Below are 13,143 nucleotides of genomic sequence, written 5' to 3' on the forward strand. Positions count from 1 at the left end.
TTCAACTTGATCATGGAGGCCGTAAAGACCGTCCCGGGCGGAGGAACAGGCTCCAGCCTAGCTCGAGCGATCATTATTGTTGCTGGTGTATCGGCTCTGGTAGCGTCGCTACTAGCTATTATGTGAGTTGAGATTCTTGAGGCTTCACTTGGTGCTGTTCGTCTTTGGATTCTGAAGCTAATATCCCTCTTCTATTTACAGATCCATTTGGTTCCAAACGTACGAGCTTCGATTGCCAATACGCCCCCTCCTCCGATAGCTACTAATTCGAATTTTTTTCGCACAGTAAAAACTACCGAAAGCCGCTGCTGCAGAGATATGTTGTGCGCATTCTCCTCTTGTGAGTTTTGGCTTATAGACCACATCGGGGTTATCTACGAAAAACAACAGACTGACAGACACAAGGGTCCCAATATTTGCAGCGGCATCATGGACGAGCATCGTCTCGCTCACCGCAGCTCAATTCCTTGACCCTATTCGTGATATCTATGAGGTACATTAGACGATTTGAACGAATAACCGGGCAATGCTGATACATATCTTCAACAGGCATTCACGATATATACCTTTTTTCAGCTGCTGATCAACTTCCTTGGGGGTGAGCGAGCACTCATTATTATGGCTCATGGCCGACCACCAGTATCGCATGCCTGGCCACTCAACCACTTCCTCCCGAAAGTCGATATCTCTGACCCGCATACCTTCCTGGCTGTCAAGCGCGGCATTCTCCAATATGCCTGGTTGAAGCCTGTTCTCGCTTTAGCTTCCATTGTGATGAAAGCAACGGATACATACCATGAGGGGTTCCTGGATATCAAGTCGGGCTATTTGTGGACCGGCATCATATATAACGTCAGCGTCACCCTCAGTTTATATTCTCTTGCGTTATTCTGGGTGTGTATGCACGACGACCTTTTACCATTTCGCCCTATCCCTAAATTCCTCTGTGTCAAACTGATTATCTTTGCTTCGTACTGGCAAGGATTCTTCTTGTCCATTTTGCAGTGGCTAGGGGCTCTTGGAAATGGCGTGGCGGGGTATACCCCAGATAATCTTGCGGCTGCGATCCAAGACAGTTTGCTCTGTTTTGAAATGCCCTTTTTTGCACTTGCACATTGGTATGCCTTCTCGTGGCACGATTATGCAGACCCCACTGTCTCAGCCGCACGGATGCCCGTGAAGTATGCCTTGCGAGACGCATTTGGACCCCTGGATCTCATCGAGGACACGAAGATCACCCTCCGTGGAGAGAATTATGGCTACCGAATCTTCGACTCGGGCGATAATATAATTGCTCATGAGGAGTCTGAATCACGGGTCAAGCGAGTGATGGAAGGCATGCGGTATGAACGGGGAGGCAAGGCCAAATACTGGATTCCAAAACCAGGTGAGGCCAGCAGACCTGGAGAGTCTGATAGTCGCACGCCACTTCTGGCTGGCGGCGACTCCAGTTCGCGTGTTCGCAGCGAGCGCGGTAGTCGTAGTTCCGCGGGCCGATACCAATCCTACAGCGAGATTGAAGTTACCTTAGACGACGATGATGAACATCTATTCACCAATGCACGGGCACTAGAGTTTGGTGATTGGAATGTAAGTCACCGTTGAGCTGTTCTTGTTTCTCGGGACATTAATTGAACCATTTTTTAGTACCCGGTCATCACCGCCAACGAAATTCCCCGAGACCAACGGCTACCTATAACCAGGGGCTACCAAGAGTCTCAATCTTCTCACATGGGAGGCCATGTCAAAAAGTCCCGCTCTCACCGCAAAGGCCGAGCGTCGGGCAGCGAAGGCGGGCGAGATCCCAATGCCTCACGCAAGTCAAGCAAAAGCTCCAGTGGACCAAGTCCCTTGCAGCGCAACGCCAGCTCCACGAGCTCCCACCAGTCACAGCGGAGCCAGCTTGTTGACCTCGTGGTGGAGAATGAAGAAGCAGAGGAAGAAGAACGAGCTCAGTTACAGCGCGAAACGGGATCTGCATGGACGGGAGCCGATGCTCGACGCTTCTCGTAAGTTTCACCCAATGAATTCTTATTTTATTTCGCGCCCTGAGAAGTAATATGCAATTAACCCTGTCTCCTACGATCTAGAAGACCATCCGGACAGCCAATCGAAGAAGAGGCTGAGCCCGAAGCCCCGGCCCAAAACACCCCAACCCAACGAACCCAAGATGAACCAGCCACTACGCGATGGGCCTACGCTGCTTTGGATGATGATAATGTGTGGGGCAAATAAATCGCACTCCCCTTTGTTTTTTCGGGGTTTATCTTTTGATATCTTTGAGGATTTAAAATCTCCTCGATCCTGGGAACTGATTCGTTCTTAGTGCATTGTAGTTTGTCTCGCACTCGATCAGAGGCTTTTTATCTAAACCATACACGAAATTAAACTCAATGAATGAACCAATTGTAATGCTCTCCTCCTAAGACGCACCAAAACCACCTGAGTACGCATTGTTTCTTTGTGTAGGGGTCTCAAACACGAGGTACGGGAACAGCCAACGCAGCATGGTTCTCATACGCGCCCAAAAGTGTGACAACCCCACTATCATACATATAGACAAAGCTACTCCGTCCTAACAGACAATGATAAGCACAAAGTTGTGACATCTCCACTCCAGTCCAACGAATAGTATCTCTAAATTTACTCCACACAGACGATCCTCGCCATTCAATTCATTTGACCCGTCCTGCTGAGAACAACACGCTAGGATGACTTGCTCTCTCTGGTTTAGTTCCAGTTCTTAGCGGCACACCGTCTCACCCCTCGTCCCTGACAAGTCAAGAAGGCTACTGCGCACGGGCATTAGGCTGAGGATCCTTATAGGAGAAAAGTGGGTGAAAGAGGGCTGGTCGGGTTCTCGTACGACTGTTCTATTATTATTCGTACCAATGTACCTTTTCTTAGTCTATCTGTAGCGTAGAGGTTCTTGGACTTTCTTTCACTTCTCCTTCCCTGTTGTCCCCACGTCCCTTTCTTCCCATCCCACCTTCAGGAAAGGTGATGGATTAACTCAATACACGCGCTGGTCGCCATGACGGCTGTTCATAAAGCGGGGTCGCTTTTGACCGGTTGGATGCGCTCGTGCTGGTCATGTTTATCGCCAGACGAAGAGACCCGGGAAGCTCACGATGCCCCGCGAGCGCACGACCAAGGTAGGCACCCATCAAGACTGAAATGTAACAATGGATGAAAAGGAGATATACTCACTTTGTCTTTCTCCATATAAAGGTGTCAAACGCGACATGCAAGTATGCCATACACAACCGCATCTGGTCCCTCCTATGAAACTGGTTGTATACGATGACCTACCAAGCCCACGCATAAACCACACGCGAAACTCGCTGTCGCTGTCTTCATGGCTGGAGGAAGGTCGCAACCTTGCTGAGAGAGCGTCAAACCGTGCAAGTATGACAATTTCTCGGAAAAGACATACCACTACGCCGTTGAAGATCAGTGGCCCAGCGGATTTCCGCAGAGTTCAATCATTTCATCAACCCTCTCCTTTGAAATACGAGCCATTAGAGCTGAGCATCTATCGGTCGGGTAAAAGGTTATCAGACCTACCCTCATTTGAATCATTCCAGTTCCAAGGTGGGCAGCAACGCCAAACGTTAGCCATTCCGCCTCGAGCTCTATCTTCGCCTAAAACGACTCATCGACGATGCGTGTCAACTGCATCTGGATTCTCTGTGTCTCGCAAGCCTGTCGGATCAGGGGATAACCGTCGCTCTCTGGGTAATATTGAACTCTCCATTGAGCGCCGTGAGCCAGTTCGTATACCAAGCTCTTTGATTCCGCACTTCTCTGTTGTAAAACCGGTCCAGGTGAACGTAACAGACGCTCCCCTTCCTATACGATCTGTTTCGATATATCCTGTAGAGGATGTAACAGCATTGTGGAAGGATAGTATGCTCACGTTGGACACTAATGTATCAACTGAGCACGTGCACGATTTTGATTCACCACAGCTTGTGGAACCAATCCTTCGAACTCCAGTAACCAGGAATGAGTCAGGAAAAGAGGACGCGGAAGAGCAGCAATCTCCAGTTGAGTCATCGTGGCTCAAAGACTCCCCTTCAACTTGCAGCTCTCGCACCTTCCCCTCCCGACTGTCCTCATTGCGTCGTCCTTCTTTCACTCCAACTGATAACCGCAAGACTATCGCTTCGGTACCTCTCCCAAGCCGCCTATCGGACTGGTTCTTCCCAGAGAAAGCCAAAGATACATCGCCCAGACAAGTTTCGCTCACTGGGGAGAAGGGCTTCGAATGGGAGCGCACTCGTACGCTGAGCGATACGACCGTTGCCTCGACTATCACCACAGTCACTGCGGGGACTAAATCACGAAACCTGAATGCCTCTATTTCGAGCTCGTGCACCGGTGCTTCTACATTGCAACTGTCCCTGCATAGACCATCTCTAAGTAAAGACAAGGATATCGAGACACCCATCTACCATCCAACAATCTATGAAGGTCGACCTCAGCACAATACGTTCTCTCATCACCGTCATGATGATCCGGCTCTATTACAGGAGGCTACTATCGGAGTAGCCTTCTAATCGATAATCTCGTGATTGGAGGTAGTAATCTCTTCCTAGACTCTGCTGGTCTATATTGACCTCATTGATACGGACGTCAGACCTAGTTGTGTATCTCATTCTCATTCCGCTATAACCTTGTTTTCTTTTCACTCTGCATTTTTGTCGTTGCTTTCTAAATACCCCTTTGATTTGATATCAAATCCCGGAATTTTGCCTGTTTACTTCTTGCTTCTTGCTCGGACTACCAATAATGAGTCTCGTCAATGGGCGGTACCTTTTGCTGGGCGGTTTTATGAGGTCTTTTTGCTGCTTTTCAGTTTCGTACATCCAATATATCACATTGGATAGCCCAGTTATAACCAACCCAATTAATTGAAGAGCTCTACATTTTGCTTCCCTGAATAGTAGATACTATCATTCAACTCCAAATGCAATACCTGGACAGGCCCATACATTTACATATCCACTAGCATAGGTATCTACTCATGTACCTAATTATGTAAGATAACAGTTATAACTAGTTAGTAAAATTAGAAAGCCTAGGTAGGTACTATATGCAGCGCTCTATTGGTTGTTGGCTTTTCTTTAGGTTTATACATGCAGCATAGCATTGGGAGTATCATGGCAGCGCTTGTAAGCACTTTATCCCCGAAGTCTCAGAATCATTGAATTTACGCTCAGAGCTTTGCCGAACTGTTGAGCCGAGAGAGATGTTTACCGTGTTGAAAGTAGACCAAGGATTTCAAGGGGAAACATAATATTTGAATGGTTTTAGGTATCAATTTCTCGATGAGATGTATTCCAGCACCAATTAACATAATAATATCTATGTGTAGCGTGCATTTATCAACTGCAAACCTCATAACAAATGCTGTGGCAGCGAGTCTAGCCAAAGGCCCACAGACTCTAATGTCTCATCAAGCCGTAGATAATAACAATTCTATGAACAAATAGTGAAATCGTCAAAGGTATCGTAGAAGAAGTGAATAAAGCCATGATCTCTCATGGCTTGAAAACCTCAGGGAAATGCACCCGTAGTTCCTCAAGGCTGGAGACCAGATACTTCGACGCCGGAATACGTGGGATTTCAACGCCGGGCTCCACAAGGTGAACGGTCGCCCAGCCTCGAGCCTCAGCATGTTTACAATTGAGATATGAGTCATCTGTGCAATAAGAAGGTCAATTCTCGGTCCAAATATTCGATTACCACCTCATGAAGACGTGGCGATGTGCATGAAAACATACCAACGAAGTAGCACGACTCAGTACTTGGTGCGCCGGCCTCTTTCTCTGCCTTGGCATACATGTCTTGGCTGGGTTTACAAACCAGCGGCAGCTGTGCATAGTCGCAGAAGGTCACGCCCTCAAACAAATCCTCGATTCCCAATAGTTTGACCACCTTCTTTGCATGATTGACATAAGCATTGGTGAGCAGCCAAGGCTTGACCTTGCTAGTGTCCAATGCCTCCAACAGCTTGCGCAACTTCGGGTTCGGTTCCAGAATCCGTTCAAGGGGAAGCGCGTCGTCCACCTCGTAGTTAAACTCGAGGGGATCAATCTTGTGATGGCGAGTCAGGCCTTCGATGGCAAGACCATACTCCTTGTAGTATTTCTGGTGAAGCATATGGGCATCTTCGGAGGTGAGATCAAGGTGCTTGACGAAGAATTTATCTAAAATATTGAGTAATGCGGTTAATTAAAATTCGTCCACGAATTGTAGGCATATGACTCACTGATCAACGTTTGCATCTCATCATGGATATTGCATTCTGTAAGAGAGATCAGTCCTGTTCAATTTGAATCGCATCGTGGTCGCAGTGGTACTTTTAGAGTAAAGCTAATTGACACAAGTTGAGAGTAAGCCAAAATACCCATAAAAGTGTGCAAAGCTCCATGGTCAAGTCCTCGTTATACGTACACAATTGTCAATGTCGAAGAAGAACACTGGTCGTGAGTCACCCCGTGTACCGTTGGCCGTCATTGTTGAGTGTTTACTTTTTCGGTGGAGAAATTGAGGTGCATTCGAGGAAAAGACAGAAGAAGGACGAAGAAATTGGCGACCTGTCGAACCAAAAAGCGCGCGATGCATGGAGAAGGAAAAGAATGCGTCGCAAAGTAGAAAGATGGCGGTTATGACGAGTTATCATTGGCAGCGCGGAGAACATCCCGCGTTACCTAATCCGCCCTAGCGTGAAAACCGCATCGTCGTCACTTTTTTCTGTTTTTGTTCTCCAACCCCATTCTTGCGGTCTGACCAAGTATCCAAGTATCTGAGCTTAAATCAGCTTTGAGCTACTCGGATAACTAGTACCCAAGAGGGATCTGAGAATATTTTCTCATTAGTGGATACTATCTCTCCCCTTACCCCCCAAAAGCAGCCACTGCTTTAAGCTTCATCTTGATCCCTTTCCCCAAAGATTCCCCTTGGATCATGGCGGCAACTAATGGGACTACAACTCACCTTACAGCAGGACCTACAATGTCTTCTGCATCAATTACAGCTGAAGAAGTGCAAGAATATGAGAGAATTTTGAAAATCAGCGAGGAGATCTTTTCAGGATCACACCCGCGTCTCAAGGTCCCCCAGAAGTTTGTGCGCAAACCGAAGACTCAATCAGGGCAAGCTAGTCCGTTGCCCCAGCAGGTAGCGAAAAACAAACCTGCAGGTACAGAGCCTACAGCTCGACTTGAAACCTCGCGCAAAACCAATAGCACCCAAGCATTCGCGGTCGAATACGCGCCCAGTCCCGCCTCCACGAATACAGCTCCTGACGCCCGCGTGCCCTTCAAACCTGCCTCTAGCATCGATCCCATATTTTTGACGAAATCGGATGATCTTGTGAAAGCAGAACTTCAATTACAACGGCAGCGAGTGGAAAGGACGTTGCGTGATCAGTTGGAACAGCGAAAACAAGATGGCAAGCAAAAGCCCAACATTCAAGACATTAAACCCGAGTTTGATGTCTCGGATGTGTTGAACAAAGCTTTTGACATCGTGAAACCTGTCTCACTCAGTGATCCATCTGAGATTAACGCGGCAGACTCATTTGATGAGAATTCCTACTACTCCAGTAAAGCGCCTGATTCGCCGCCTCTTGCCGGTGAACACCAAAACCTGTCTCCTGTCATTCCGACTGGACCATCGGGGGCCTCAACAGGACCTCCAGTAGAGCATTATGCAGATGAGTTGCAGCGGCTTGAAGCTCTGAACAAAACTGGATCTGATCAGGAAATGCCAGATGCTTACCCTGTTGCTGACCAGCGCATTTCCCATCCCCAGAACCAGCTGCACCCCAATCAAACAGAAGCAGCTCGTCGATTTCACGAAGCCCAAGAGGTTGAAATTGTGGATGAGCCGGAATATTCCCCGCCCGCCCCGGCAGCACCGCCCGTTGATCACAGAGTTTATGAGCAAGTACCTGCAAACAGTCAAGGCAAACCCAGATACCTTGAACGCCCACCAGATACCCCTTACTATTCACCTGGAAGCAACGTCACAGTAGTCAGAAACCATATCACCTCCCCAGCAGCTCCTCGTCCTTCGCGCGTCTCTCCCCTAGCCACATCGAAGGTGGCTCCGATTCAAGTTCGGGATGATCGATATGAACCAGGCTTGGGCAGAATTGATTCCGATCCGGAGTCCGGCCGTGCTAGCCCCAGTGGTCCTGCACCCCAGGTTGTTTCTCGCAAAAGAAGACGGCTGCAGGAGAAAGGACGCAACGCCCGTGTGTCTTACAAGAGACAGAATGCTGATCACTCTGATACCTACATCAAGGAAGAGCCAGTCTCTCCACCCCCATTTACCGATGACCCTGCCGTTGTGCGAACCCGACAACCCCAGCAACAGCCTGTTTACATCGACATTGAATCCCCACGTTACTCACCTGTTCCGGGACGACGCGAGCCAGCCAGTCGAGCACCAATTTACGAAATCAATCCATATCATGAGATCCCCGCTGGGCAACTGCCGTCAAGAACAATTTCTCGAGTAGAAGCAAGACATCCAGTCCGTGATGAAACCGAGATTCGCCGAGTCACCAGTATGCAGTATGCGCGGCAACCTGAATATCCTCAAGAATACGTTGAGCATGATCCTCATGCTGGTCGATCCGCCTCATACGCTGTCGTTGAAAGGCGACAACCGGAGCAACCCAGGTACTACGAGGAGCTTTCTTCTTATGGGCCACGGTACATTCAAGTGAATGAGCCATCGCAGCCAGCCTATGGAAGTCAATATTATGAAGCACCTCAACCTGCACGCGTCATGCCTCCACCTCCTCCACCCCAACCTCAACGCCGATATGTCGTTGATGAGCATGGCAACGAGTATGAAATTGTTCCATCTCGACGGGGACAAACCATGGCGCCACCTTCTCGTCCAACATCCAGAGCTCATGTTCCACAACCTGAAATTTACGATGATCGACCTGTCCGTACCGCGAGCGTCCGCGCACCATCTGTTGTTCAAGATCCATACGTTGAGCGCCGCTACATACAAGAGATGCCACCTCCCCAACCTGTCTACAGACGTGTTACTTCTGATTATGCTCGTCCTGTTGCTGGTGAAAGACCACCATACGCCGCTCCTTTAGAAGCTCATGAACCCTTTCCTCGATCCGCCAGTGTCCAGGTTGCAGAATATCTCCCCCGTCGCCAGGCCTACGTAGAAGAGCACACCATTCCCCAGGAAAGGGTGATTCGGACTGCTAGTGTCCGTCCTCAGCCTCAACAAAGATATGAAGAGCCACATGAAGTCGTTCAGCGAGTCGGTGATACCCGTCCCGCTGGGCATGGTCGCGAGGTGAGTGTTTACATGGACGAAAGATCTATGGGTGACTATGTTGAACGCCCTTATTATGTCCGCGAACGACGATACTTCGAAGATGAAAATAGCATGGCGTTGGATGGAAACAGTGAGCAACCTGTGCATCGTGTTTCTCAGCATTACTAAGGCGCTTTGACTTTGATAATTCCACCTGCATTTGCATCCGGCGTGCTTGATTACCCCTTATAATGCATGTAATGTTGAATTCCTTGAAACTACATAAATTATCATAGCATAATAACCTCTGAATCAATTCAACTATCACGATTAAAGAAGGATCCGTAGTAAATACCTAGCATCAACCTAATTACTTATGAGACGATTGACGGCGCTTCAGAAAGAGCCCAATTCGTCACAGCATTAAAGGTGTCTCTTCCTCGCACTCGTATCGGCTATCCTTGTATTTCTTTTTATCGTGCTAGAGACTTCATTAGCACTCACATACTGAATAAATATATGAATCAAACATGTGACAAGTATAATTTCAATCAGATATCCCCGGAATTTCGACAAGGTAATTTCTGAATTGGTTTGTATATATCCATCATCCTAGAGAATCCATTCAACGACCACTTAGTTACCTTGAAAGGGAACAACTCACGTTAAACAGAATTAAAAGCTTGACATGTGTAGAGCAGATGTCCATTCGCAGCAATACTTCATGGCGATCAACTGCAGTATCTAGACTAGCTTAAGTCCGATTCCAGGTGCTCGGTTAACTCGCGATTCTTTTTCAGCAGGGCTTCCCAATAGTTTGCCGAACTAGAATGCGTAATAAACTTTGTAGTGGGGACGGAGGGGAGATGGAGCACTTGGCGATAAGTTTTATTGGCTGGGCATACCTCAAGATTCCCTAGGGGGGTCTCTCTTGTTAATTCTGAGCCAATCAAGCTGAGTTAGATAGAAACAAATGCTTGACTAAATCCAATGACCGATCGGGGACTCCAAGCATAACTCCGAGAGTGGCTGACTTGACAAAACTAGTGACTCGTCGCTGATCAATATTGCAATTTCTCTTTTTTGATCTGCGAATCTTGCCAATCCAAACACATTTTGACACGTCTTTGATTTTTCTGACGTCAAATGATTCATTGTTCATTCAATTGGATTGAATCGTCTTTTTTTATAATCAAAAAAGAAGCAGGGAAGGTGATTCTTCGCCATACGCGCTTGGCCAAAGCATCAATATGGGGATACTCAATGTACAGGGCGAAAGCCTTCAGCGCATGATTGCTGTTCTTGGCGCGGTCGCGTTCTTGATTCAAGGGTACAATCAATCTGTTATGAATGGCTTCACGACATTGCCTAGTTTTATCGCTGCTATTCCAGAAGTCGACACGATTAACACCACGGGCGCGCAGGCGTCTCATAACTCCTTGATTCTAGGTGAGTCATGCATTCAAGATCTTTCTTTCTAATTGACTGAAACTGATTTCGTAGGACTTGTGGTGGCTATTTTTGAACTTGGATCTGCTATTGGTGCTCTCTCCTGCCTCGTCATTGGTGATAGACTTGGTCGTCCCAGGACAATGTTGGTAGCTGGATGTACTTGTGTCGTCGGTGTCATCATCCAAGCGTCTACCTACTCCCTTGCGCAAATTCTCGTTGGAAGAATCGTCACTGGTATGTGTCATCATGCGCCTTTCTACACAATACCAAGCTAATTCAATGGCCTAGGCCTCGGCATTGGTATGTACACTGGAACTGTCCCCATGTACGTGAGTGAGACAGCCAGTGCCCAGAAGCGCGGACAACTTGTACTAGTAGAAGGTGTATTTGCTCTAAGTGGTCTCGCTGTTGCATCATGGGTCAATTTCGGCATGTTCCATACGACAGGTTCAGTTAGCTGGAGATTCCCCATTGCTCTTCAACTGGTTTTTCTCGCTATTATTCTTTCACTTACCCCATGGCTACCCGAGTCTCCTCGATATTTGATCAAGAAGGGCAGGAACGAAGAAGCTATCGCAATCATGGCCAGACTTATGGGCCTCTCAGAGACAGACGATGAGGTTACAAAGGAGATTACTGTTATCCAATCTGCTCTTGAGAGAGATGCTGGACACCGAGAAAAAAATTCCGCCAACCCATTCTCTATGAACGAAAACAGACACCTTCATCGACTCTTGCTCGCGGCAGGCGGTACCATGATGACACAAATGAGCGGTATCAACGTGATCGCCGGATACTCTACTTCCATCTTCGAAGGTACCCTCGGCTACTCCGGCAGCGATGCCAGAATCTTCTCCGCTTGTCTGCAGATTGCTCTAGCACTGGGTGGACTAACAGCAATTTTCCTCGTGGACCGAGTTGGCCGTCGGCCAATGATGATTTTCTCCTTAGCCTCCATGGTTATAGCCCAGTCAGCCGTTGCAGGCCTCACATCTCACATGACAGCATCAACCGGCAAAGGAGCAGTATTCTTCTATTTCTTCGCCGAGTACTTCCTCCCGATTGGTATGTTCATCATGCCATTCATGTATGGGTCCGAGATCGCGCCCTTGTCCATTCGCCATATCGTTGCGTCCACAACCGCCGTATCTAGCTGGCTCTTTAACTTTATGGTGGCCGAGGTCACTCTCGTTGCATTCGACAATATTGGCTGGAAGTATAATATTGTTTATGCTGTCACCAGCGCTGCAGGCTGTGTTGTCATTTATCTGTTCTATCCTGAGACTCGTGGAAGATCACTCGAGGAGATCGATGAGATTTTCCTGCAATCCAAATCGATCTTCGATCCTGTACGAGTGGCTAAAAAGCTTCCTATTGGCTTTGATGTTTTGAATACCATTGAAACTTCCACAAAGGAGGCCTCGCAACGTGATGAGGTGGCTTGATCATGACTGATGTCTATTATAATCACAATTATAATCACAGCTGGTGATACGAGATTCTACGATTAATATAGAATGCATTTATATAATTCAACAATATAATACTTTGGACTTGAAAAAGGATACAGATGCGTTTTCTTCAAGCTTTATAACTCCAGTTCTCCACGGCTCAGTATTCTATATCTATATAAATGCTAGAAAAGTGTCCAGGATTATGCCATTATAGGCGACAAAATTTATAGAAAACCGGCCATATAGATGACCAAGAGACCGCACTGTCATGCACCGCTTCACAGGCCAATGGCCAGGGCCAGAACACCAACAGCGCCAGCAACACCGACCGCAACACCTCCAGTAGAGCGAGGAGCACCGGCAGTAGACTGGGAAGAAGTAGCCTCGGCTGAAGTAGAGCCGGTAGTGGCAGTGGAGCTAGTAGCGGCAGCCGAGCCAGTTCCACTAGTAACTACGACAGAAGAGGTGCTGGCAGCAGCAGAATCAGATGCAGTAGCTAGAATCTCACTGGAGAGAGTGGGTGAGGCAGTGGCAACATCATCCTCAAACGCCGTGGTAGCCCAGGCCTTGACGTTGTTGGGCAGTGAGCTGTACCAAGCTGGGAAATTGCCAGCGTTGATGTCGCTCAGGATCGAGGAGCTCGATGCTGGGTCCATCATGTCCATGTAAAAGGATGAAGGAATGGCGGTCGCTAGAACGGAGCGGATAGAGGTGGGTGGGTTCAAGTAGTCGAGTAAAAGAGAGTTATAGTCTGAAGTATCAAGATTGTAGACATCGGAGTCGGACTCGGTGTTGGCTGGGCTTGGGGCAGCCAAGGCCGTTGCGACGATGGCGGCAGTGGTGATAAGTTTGTACTGCATGATGATAGGTATGAACGAGTGACGATTAAGGAGTGACTTGCAGTGAAAAAATATGGTCTTGAAAGGCAGTA

General features: G+C 47.9%; 6 protein-coding genes across 6 annotated transcripts; 4 read left to right on the top strand and 2 right to left on the bottom strand.

The window, feature by feature from the left end:
* Positions 1–12: 12 nt before the first annotated feature.
* N7478_002977 (OSTA/TMEM184 family protein) lies at positions 13–2,235 on the top strand (the record flags this gene model as incomplete). The annotated part of the gene is made up of 7 exons (XM_056919191.1): positions 13–122; positions 202–219; positions 287–340; positions 406–493; positions 550–1,590; positions 1,648–2,009; positions 2,091–2,235. The coding sequence occupies 7 exons, from the start codon at positions 13–15 to the stop codon at positions 2,233–2,235; spliced, it is 1,818 nt and encodes a 605-aa protein (XP_056782349.1).
* A 799-nt stretch (positions 2,236–3,034) lies between these two features.
* N7478_002978 (uncharacterized protein) lies at positions 3,035–4,562 on the top strand (the record flags this gene model as incomplete). Its single annotated transcript, XM_056919192.1, has 2 exons — positions 3,035–3,155; positions 3,232–4,562. 2 exons carry the CDS (start codon positions 3,035–3,037, stop codon positions 4,560–4,562), a joined length of 1,452 nt encoding a protein of 483 aa, XP_056782350.1.
* A 984-nt stretch (positions 4,563–5,546) lies between these two features.
* Positions 5,547–6,525, bottom strand: N7478_002979 (putative pyrimidine 5'-nucleotidase; the record flags this gene model as incomplete). Its single annotated transcript, XM_056919193.1, has 5 exons — positions 5,547–5,707; positions 5,790–6,215; positions 6,278–6,313; positions 6,369–6,381; positions 6,463–6,525. 5 exons carry the CDS (start codon positions 6,523–6,525, stop codon positions 5,547–5,549), a joined length of 699 nt encoding a protein of 232 aa, XP_056782351.1.
* Positions 6,526–6,975: 450 nt separating this feature from the next.
* Positions 6,976–9,495, top strand: N7478_002980 (uncharacterized protein; the record flags this gene model as incomplete). The annotated part of the gene is made up of 1 exon (XM_056919194.1): positions 6,976–9,495. One exon carries the CDS (start codon positions 6,976–6,978, stop codon positions 9,493–9,495), a length of 2,520 nt encoding a protein of 839 aa, XP_056782352.1.
* A 1,061-nt stretch (positions 9,496–10,556) lies between these two features.
* On the top strand, positions 10,557–12,203 carry N7478_002981 (sugar porter family MFS transporter; the record flags this gene model as incomplete). Its single annotated transcript, XM_056919195.1, has 3 exons — positions 10,557–10,755; positions 10,810–10,992; positions 11,047–12,203. 3 exons carry the CDS (start codon positions 10,557–10,559, stop codon positions 12,201–12,203), a joined length of 1,539 nt encoding a protein of 512 aa, XP_056782353.1.
* A 287-nt stretch (positions 12,204–12,490) lies between these two features.
* On the bottom strand, positions 12,491–13,072 carry N7478_002982 (uncharacterized protein; the record flags this gene model as incomplete). The annotated part of the gene is made up of 1 exon (XM_056919196.1): positions 12,491–13,072. One exon carries the CDS (start codon positions 13,070–13,072, stop codon positions 12,491–12,493), a length of 582 nt encoding a protein of 193 aa, XP_056782354.1.
* Between the last annotated feature and the right edge of the window lie 71 nt (positions 13,073–13,143).

The sequence above is a fragment of the Penicillium angulare genome (assembly GCF_028827245.1).
Source record: "Penicillium angulare strain IBT 27051 chromosome Unknown utg000003l_segment0_segment0, whole genome shotgun sequence".
Lineage (NCBI taxonomy): Eukaryota > Fungi > Ascomycota > Eurotiomycetes > Eurotiales > Aspergillaceae > Penicillium > Penicillium angulare.